Source organism: Oreochromis niloticus, linkage group LG19 (assembly GCF_001858045.2).
Source record: "Oreochromis niloticus isolate F11D_XX linkage group LG19, O_niloticus_UMD_NMBU, whole genome shotgun sequence".
NCBI lineage: Eukaryota > Metazoa > Chordata > Actinopteri > Cichliformes > Cichlidae > Oreochromis > Oreochromis niloticus.
Window position 1 is genome coordinate 10527239 of NC_031983.2, and position 8598 is coordinate 10535836.

The window sequence follows — 8598 nt, forward strand, 5'->3', positions numbered from 1 at the left end:
ACACACACACACACACACAAAATCAATTTAAGGCACAGCAGTCATATATGCACAAATTCAAGATTCAATAGCTTAAGGCACTCTGTAATGTATGCTGTTTTTCCCTCAGCATTAAAAAAAAAATACTCTGGAGTTACACAGTTGATATTTGAAGCATGTGTATAGCTCATAACATGACAATAAACGGACCCAACAGAGCTACAAAAAAAGAAAAATGAAATATAAACATTTTTGCTTTCACAAATGACAAAATTGCAAACAAAAAATGAGGAAATTTCAAAAAGTTTCAGAGACAAAACAGTTAAAAAAAAAAAAAAAACAGAAACAAAAAAATGTTATAGCTTCATGTTCAACTACAGAATAAATGTTTGAAAGACCACAATTGTTTTTACGCAAAACTGTTCAAGTGTTCAGTGTCACAAAGAAAACAGGAAAAATAACTCGCATTTAAAAAGAAAAAAGAATCAGTAGTTTTTTTTGCTTCACACAAGTGCTCTTAATACGACAATAAAACATGCAATTTAAGCTGTATGTATATGTTTGCATGAATTAATTCGAATAAGTTTGCAATCGCTAAAATGTGCGATAAACACCAAAAGAGTTTTCGAGGCTGAGTTCTGTTTAGCGCTTTCACCTTTTAGGAATATCAGAAGAAATGAAAATGTAAAAAGTGAAACAAAACGTGATGCACATGTTATGTTTTTACTTTGGAAGAAGTTGCCAGCATACAGACTGACAACTTTTTGCATATACAAACACTTTGGATACATTTGCATAAGCTAGCCTTACCTGGTATTTGATAAATACTAACATCTGAGGCACTAAAGGACTGAAGCGTCACCAAAACGGAACAAAAACACCACCAAACGTGCAGACTTACCGTCTGCTGCACGTGGCAGTGTAACACTATGACCAGATTGTCTCTCCCAGGCGTTAAGGTCTGATGCTTCTTGTTGAATCCAGCCAACACTTCCTGTCTGGAGGATCGGGCTGGCTCGCACTGAGCGTGTGCGATGCATTGTTACATTATTACACATATGCAATAAAATGTAATCGTGAAACTTAGCACTGTGCTAACATCTGTCATGAGTGGAAATGAGGATGACGTCTCTGCTGCCCTTCCACCTCACGTTGCTCAACTCAGTATGTGCTAGGAGGGTTTGACATTTCTCCCATGGCCAGGACATCTGTGCGTTAAGCCTCACACGCTGGCCCCAGCAGATCGGCCTCCGTGATTTGTGAGCCCGCCTCTTCTTCTTCCTCCATCCACGGGCGTATGAGCGGAGGGATGGTTTCCATTACTGTCACATACTGCTCCTTGCAGCGCAGAACGATTGATGGCCGCCCAGAGCCTCTCATTCTCCAGCCGCTGCTCGCTGATCTACAGGCAGCAGAGATGCGTGCTTGGTGTTATTTAAACACAACAATCGAAGTGACCTCAGAGGTAGCTGGATTTAAAACATAAACCAAAAACAATCACCTGTTTCTCAAGCATTTGGATCCTCATCTCTTGACGGGCGACTGTCTCTCGCAGCTGCAAAAAACCACAACAAAAGGGTCTGCTGTCATCGAAGCACTGCGGTGAATGCGGTGTGCTCATTTACTCACACTTCGGATTCTTGAGTATGTTACCTGTGTCAGCTCACTACTTGAATTGCAACACCCATAAGACTCTCCTCTTGCCAAGCCAGCAGTCTCCTCCAGTCCGTTCACCTTATCACAGCTCATTCGTTTTGTCTGTAAAGCCAACACGCAGAGAATTTAAAGTGAATATAGCCACTTTATTAAGAGTGCTTAGTGGAAATCGTATATAAACAGCAGCTGATTGCTTTACCGGTAGGTCCTTCTTGCTGCCGACTGCTGCTGCAGCTGCTTTAAGCTCTTTCAGTTCTTCATACGGTAAAGTAACACTCTTAGAGAAGGAAGAGAGCTGGTCTGGAGTGAGAGGCTCCGAGTTGTCTGGTATCGGGATGAACTCTGCATCTTCGAGCTCCTGTTGGAAGAGAACATCACAAAATTAAGATTAAAAAATAAATAAATAAAAATCAAGATTTCCTTATTTATTTGTGCTTCCATGGTAACAAACCTTTCTCAGCCACAGAGGGCAGGAGCTGTCCCCGGTCTGATTCGCCATCGACATCATTGGAGTTTCCAGGAAGCAATCCTCTGTATTAACCTCCATTGTACCCCCAAGACCCCTGTCGCGACACTCCGTCTCGGCACCAGGTTCGATGTCCAGATCCATGGACGTGGATGGAGATTCCTCATGGGCCAGCCCTGACACACACACACACACACACACACACACACACACACACACACACACACAACAAGAGGAAATGTGAATTAAATTTCAAGAAAACAAAATTAATCAGAACACAAATGTCAACAAACGTATTTACCCCTATCGGTCGACAGTCCACTGCTGTTTGAGCGGATGGTTTTTGAGTTGAGTACTTTTTCTACAAATGAGGAAAAACAGGCATTAATTAGTCAGCTGTTTTATGGAATAACTTCTGTTGGTGTCTGTGCAGCGATTTTCTAGACAGACCCATTATGATGATGGTGTGCCAACCACGGCAAGAAAGGTCTGGGACGTGGTGGAGGGAACCAAATATTGGCCTCGGCATGGCGGGGCAAACCTCGGAGCCGAATCCTTTATCAGCAGGCATCCCGAGTCTCCCATTTCCTGCGTTTCCCCAGGCAAAGATCTGATTGTCTGCAAGAAAAAAAAATGATGTCATACTGTTCTGAGGAGGGGAAAAAAACAAACAAACAGACATGATATAAATATCATAATAGTTAGCATATTATTGTTGCAATACATGAGCCACAGTAGTGCACATGCTCTTACCCTCTGTGGCTGCAATGGTGAATCCATCTCCACAAGACACTTTGGTCACTATCTTCCCTCCAAACGGGCCAACGAGGACCTGGACACATTGATGTTTCTTGAAGTCCTTCACGCCTAACTGCCCATACTTGTTGCAGCCAAAGGTGATCAGACGACCACGTTCTGCAAAAACGAAAATCATATGAATGAAACCTCTTTGACACAGTTATTTCTTAGAAGAGAAATAATAATAACAACTATTTTTTGTTGTTGTACCATCAATGGCAGCTGTGTGTGTCTTCCCTGGAGCTATGGTCCGGATCTTGAAGCGAGACAGCTGCTTTACCAAGGTCAGTGTGGTGATGTACGGGATCCCCTGGTAACTCTGGATTGCCAAACATGAGAGATGAGAGAAAAAAAGAAAAAGAAAAAAAAAAGGCATTTATAAGCACAGCTGCACAAAGTAGTGCGCAAGACTGTTATTATTATAGTACTTTAAATACAGCTAACTACCTCTCCGGGGTGGTTTTTGATTCCAGAGAATCCTTGAGTCAGCCCCAGCTTGTTGAATTCATTGTTTCCACATGCTAAGACTTTGCCCATCTCGGTCAAAAAGAAAGTTCCATCACTGCCGCACGACACTGATGAGATAGTTGCACCTTTAGGAATCTCCACCTGAAAACAAACAAACAAACAGCTGATGTAACATCAAATTTATTTGTATTTAACCAGCTCCTGAGAGGCCTCTGCTATGACACTGAAGTAAGTCTTACTTGCATAGGAGAATTAAAATCATCCTCACACTCCAGGCCAAGACGCCCTGCAGTGTGCAAAAACATAAAAAGAGATTGAAGATGAGAAGCAATCTTAAAATGCAGTTCATTTAAGTGACACTTTCTCCACCTACTGGCTACAATTATGAAAGTCAAAGAAGGAATTCTGGTAGATGCTTACAAACATCAGCTAAAAACAGCAACCCTATGTACCATACTCTCCTACGCCCCACGAGTAGATGTCGCCATTCTGAGTCAGCACCACCACGTGGTTGTCTCCACAGGAAACCTGGCGCACCGGCCGCTCCTCAAAAAACTCCAAAAGAACTGGCTCCAGAATCTCCATGCCCAGCTCGCCCTCGACTCCAATGCAGCCATAATAGTCCGACCCGAACATGTACATCTGGTCTTCATCTGCAAAAGAGGCAGAGGAATTTTCGATGGCTTTACAGACCTTGTTTTCCTTTTTCAGCTTCATTTGTAGTGCTGTGCTGAACCGTTGCAGAGCCTACATTGTGGTGGGTAACACCACAGGCTACATTTATACTCTATGTGCTGATGTGTCTGCATTTAACTGTTTAACAACACTAAGTTTTACTGAAATGCATTAAAGAAAAGACTTCACAACATACTCCAGGCACTGTCCTTGTGCTAATCGATATACAGACACTGCAGTCTGCATTACTCAAGTGGCAACCTGGGTGGTTGGCTGAAAAACCAGGCCAACATGGAGGTGCAGTTTCTCAAACAGCCACTAGAGATTAGCTTCTAAAACTGTCAATTCTAAAATCTCCAGTGTCACAGCATTGACGTTACTGTGCTAAATTTGGTACATCACAGTTACAAATAAATGCTGGGCGCACAGTAAAAAATAATGTAAAAAAGTAATCCTGGTGGTGGCCAGTGACACCCTTCTGATTCATTATAAATGAACTTATGGTATCAATTTCAAAGTCCTACGTCACTTCATTCTCAAGTTACCAGATTCACAAACTTGGGTGTCCACGTCGCCTGCCTGCGTGCCTGGCAGAGTGCTGACAATACCCCGCTGGCCTTTTACGGCTGAGGTTGGAGTAAAAAAACAAACAAAAAATGTGCTGTTTTTTTCCTGCACACTTGGGCTTGGAAAAAATGGTGGATTGGTACAGTGATAACATTTTTGATGAGTGGAGATATGGACATAACTCTTCTTTTTGTTGCACAAAAGGATAAGAGCGCGATGGTAAAGTGGAAACTGTATGGAGGACAGAAACATCTTTTGCAAGCATCTGCAGAGAACGCAACAATAATACATTATTTTTCTTGTGTAAAGACCCCAACACTGCCAGCTGCAGGACAGCTTGTTTGCAGACTTCACAAACCAGTGAGTGACATTAAGGTACCTACATCACTGTGACATGTAGTTAGATTTTTGGTAAACTGCATATCAGGATACAGCTTCAGTTAGGGTGCAGTGTTATATGGCTATGCTACAGCTACTGCAAACATTTACCACAGCACTATAAATCAGGCCTTAGCAGGAATCTTCTTCACTTACCAGTGACACAGGCAGTGAAGTCAGCCCCACATGCCACCTGTCGGATAGCCTTCCCTATCAGCTTCTCCACCTTCTTTGGTTGCCGGTACGAGGCCTGGTCTCCGTGCCCTAGCTGGCCGACCATCTTAGCCCCGCCTTGTACATTCTGAGGGTGGAAAAAGTTCCCTGTAGTGCAGCAAAAGAACAACTGGATCCAATATGTCTTCCACAGAACGATGGATTAATACTTACAGCCCAGGTATACAGCTCCTTTTCCACTGACACAACCGCAAAGTGGTTCTCTCCTGCACACACATACTGGGCACTGCTGCCTGCTTTGAACGTGTCTAGTTTCTGAGGAGTGAACTTCCCTCCACCCCAGTAATACACATCCCTCGAGCGTTGAGTAACCACCGCGACAGGACTCTCGCTCACTGTGCTCAGCCTATTGCACAAGCACAACAAATCAGTTAAATCATGTCGGAGAGATGTCGAGCCTGCTTCTACGATGGTGAACACACAGCTGAGGAAACATGAACTCACTTTGGTTTCTTCATGGCTGAATTTAGCAGGCAAACTCGCTCTTCAAGCTCCCTGTCAAACATTGAAGCTGTCAATGAGTGGCAGATTTTTATTATAATGAGGCAATATGAGGATTCGATGCGTTCTTACTGTCGGCAGGAGGAAATTAATGGCTGGTCGAGAATCTGCTCAGCGGTGGGCCTCTTTGCAGGATCCTGAAAGATCACAAGGCTTAGTGATATCAATCAGCTCTTTACTTAACCACAGTGTTATCTCTGGGGTCAGGCGTTTGTTTTTAAACTCGAAACAACACTCTGATTGTTCTTCTCACTTACTTGGTCGAGACACTCATGCACAAGCTTCACTATTGCAGATGAATAAATATCCGAGTTCAACTCCATAGTCCAGTTGCCCTGGACAATTTTCACACAGAGATTCAGGGGGTTCTGAAAAGAAAGAAAAACATTATGATAAATTCATTCTCGAGTCCAAAATCCAGAATTTACGCTTGCTACCAGAAAGCCCGAAAACCTACCGTAGCATCAAATGTCCTTGTAAGCGTTAAGAGCTCAAAAAGTACACAGCCCATGGCCCAAATGTCAGATTTGAAGTTGTACTTTGCTCCCTGGCACAATTCAGGTGACATGTAATATGGAGTTCCCACACACTGGACATACAAAGGAAGGAAATGGTGCATAAAGATAATTAGTGAAACATGTTATCTCAACTTAATTCATAAACTATACCACCCTGGCATGTAGCTGCAAAGTAAACTCTCAGTAAACACTTGCATTTAGTGCAGATTCTCATTAGTAAACAGCAGCAAGGTGGCTAATGAATGCTAAACATATACACCTACTCGCTTCCATTTACAGTATGTGCGCTATCTTTGCTAAGATAATCTAAACTCAGCTATGCCTCAGCTACAAAGCAACAGAACAAGTTTATCTTTGGAATCTATGTTTAAGTAATCTATGTAAAACAGGCACAAATCTAAGAACCACACTCCCGCTACACCAAGTGTAAATAGAGTGAACGGATGATTAACAACTGTTGAGATTTCCTTAATCGTAGCCTCCAGTTTAGAGATGTCGGGGAGGGAGCCACAACTTACACTCTCCGCCATGGAAAATTCGGAGCCTAGCTTCTTTGCGAGGCCGTAGTCGCCCAGCTTGATAAGGTCAGTCTTTGTCAGGAAAATGTTGAGAGTTTTGATATCTCTGCCATTTACAAAAAGAGAGAAAAAAAATATTGTTTCATCTGCAAAAATCATCTGCCGGATACATTCAGTCAGAGCACGAACATCCTACCTGTGTAAGATCCCAGCCTTGTGAATGTGGGCCACTGCTGAAGTAATCTGGTACAGGTACCATATGACCACCTGAAGAAAACATGTTTAAGATTCACATAGAACAGGATAGAACATAAACATTTTGTTTAAAACAAATGGCCTGTCACGGTCCATTCATACCTCCTCACTGAACAGTGTCCCCTTTTGCTGGACGATTTTATCATACAGATTTCCGCCTGCAATGACGGGACAATTTATCAGCCGGTCACAGATGAGCAACACCCAAACTAACCTCAATCAGATCATCAGAGGTTAGCAGTGCACTGGCTTACCATTGCAATACTCCAACTCAATGAGCAGAGTGTTTTTATCCATGAAATGATTGAAGTAGGCTATGATGTTTTTGTGCTCCAGGATGGAGAGGATGCTTATTTCATTCATGACATCTCTGCGCTCCTTATCTGAAAGTGAGTTCAGCTCGACCTCCTTCCATACCACCAGACAGTTATCCTATAGGGAAACAAACCAAATAAATAAGAGCCTCAATTAGAGATGTCTCAAGATGTTATCAGCCTAGCAGCTAATCTTGCAGACAGGTATTACAAAGGACTAACAGGCAATGCATGAGAAAGTCATTCATCTTGTTTTCACCCAAGAATTTCTCAGAGCCACAGTGAGAAATACCAAGGATGTGCAAAGAGGAGAACAGTGAGGTATTCAGTTTTAATAGAAGACACTTGCAAGTCATAATGTATTAGCAAGGCATTTCCTCACATAGCATCAGGTATGAAGAAAACCATGCCAATAAATCACGAGAACAAAATCAGGCTATGCTGATACCCTGCTTACCTCTGTCCTTCTGTACAGAGTCGCTTCACCAAACGCCCCCCTCCCCAGGATCCGGATAGGAATGTAATGCAACTTCTCCTCTTCGCCATTAAAAGGGGCTAAAGCTGCTCGCTCACTGACCACAGACCCGCTGCTCAAATCCGAGCTTATCGAGTCCAGATGTCTCTCATAGCCCTCCAGTGACATTTCTGTTTAGAAACTTGTTAGCCAATGGCAGTGATGGAAATAACCCGAACAGGCCCGACGACAACTCTTTCTGAAAGACTCCTAGAAAGCCGCACACGCGTCTAACATGCTACAGCTGTCGGCTAATGAAAAAAACCCGTCAAAGTTCGGGTAAAGTCAGATTTCTCAAAGCCACTTATAGGATATAACGACTGTTATAGACAACGTAGCTAAATGCGTGCAACTACAGTAGTTACACTAGTGTCAAGCACGACACAACAAAAATGAGAGCGTTCAGTCAAATTTTCTATGAATTTTCAAAATAAAAGAGCTAACTTCTGGCGTGTCGCTGTGCATTTTATATTGAAGGTCACGACGCTTATTTCCGGGAACATTACTGGTGTGTTTTGTCAGTTAGCTTGACTTGGCTAATAAGTAGCAAAACGAGATTACAGCGCCGCCCGACAGAGTCAAATACTAAATTGTTGAGTACATGATACTCTGATAAAATAGTTTCGGGAGGTCTTCTTAAGAAATACAGAAGTTACGAGTGTTTAAAATGAGCTGACCTCGCATACAAAAACAACAACAACTCCGACAACTCGCCCATCCTTTCCTCGCGCTCAGACCCGGAAACTGTCAAGCGCGG

At 42.9% G+C, this 8598-nt stretch overlaps 1 protein-coding gene across 1 annotated transcript; it reads right to left on the reverse strand.

Annotated features, from left to right (window-relative positions):
- Positions 1-44: 44 nt before the first annotated feature.
- Positions 45-8598, reverse strand: nek9 (NIMA related kinase 9). The gene is made up of 23 exons (XM_003453133.5): positions 7785-8598; positions 7268-7445; positions 7116-7171; positions 6955-7025; positions 6759-6864; positions 6180-6311; positions 5980-6090; positions 5795-5859; positions 5666-5716; positions 5375-5567; positions 5144-5288; positions 3820-4020; positions 3607-3653; positions 3347-3508; positions 3110-3218; positions 2855-3016; positions 2552-2719; positions 2403-2462; positions 2087-2277; positions 1835-1993; positions 1633-1737; positions 1481-1534; positions 45-1381 (listed from the first exon to the last, which is right to left on the reverse strand). The coding sequence occupies exons 1-23, from the start codon at positions 7968-7970 to the stop codon at positions 1202-1204; spliced, it is 2892 nt and encodes a 963-aa protein (XP_003453181.1). The 5' UTR covers positions 7971-8598; the 3' UTR covers positions 45-1201.

Coding starts and splice junctions, on each gene's coding strand:
- nek9 (XM_003453133.5), bottom strand. CDS start 7,970: ATGTCACTGGAGGGCTATGAGAGACATCTGGACTCGATAAGCTCGGAT. Junction 3,017..3,109: donor ACACACAGCTGCCATTGATG/GTACAACAACAA, acceptor TCGTTTTTGCAG/AACGTGGTCGTCTGATCACC. Junction 1,738..1,834: donor GCAGCAAGAAGGACCTACCG/GTAAAGCAATCA, acceptor TTGGCTTTACAG/ACAAAACGAATGAGCTGTGA.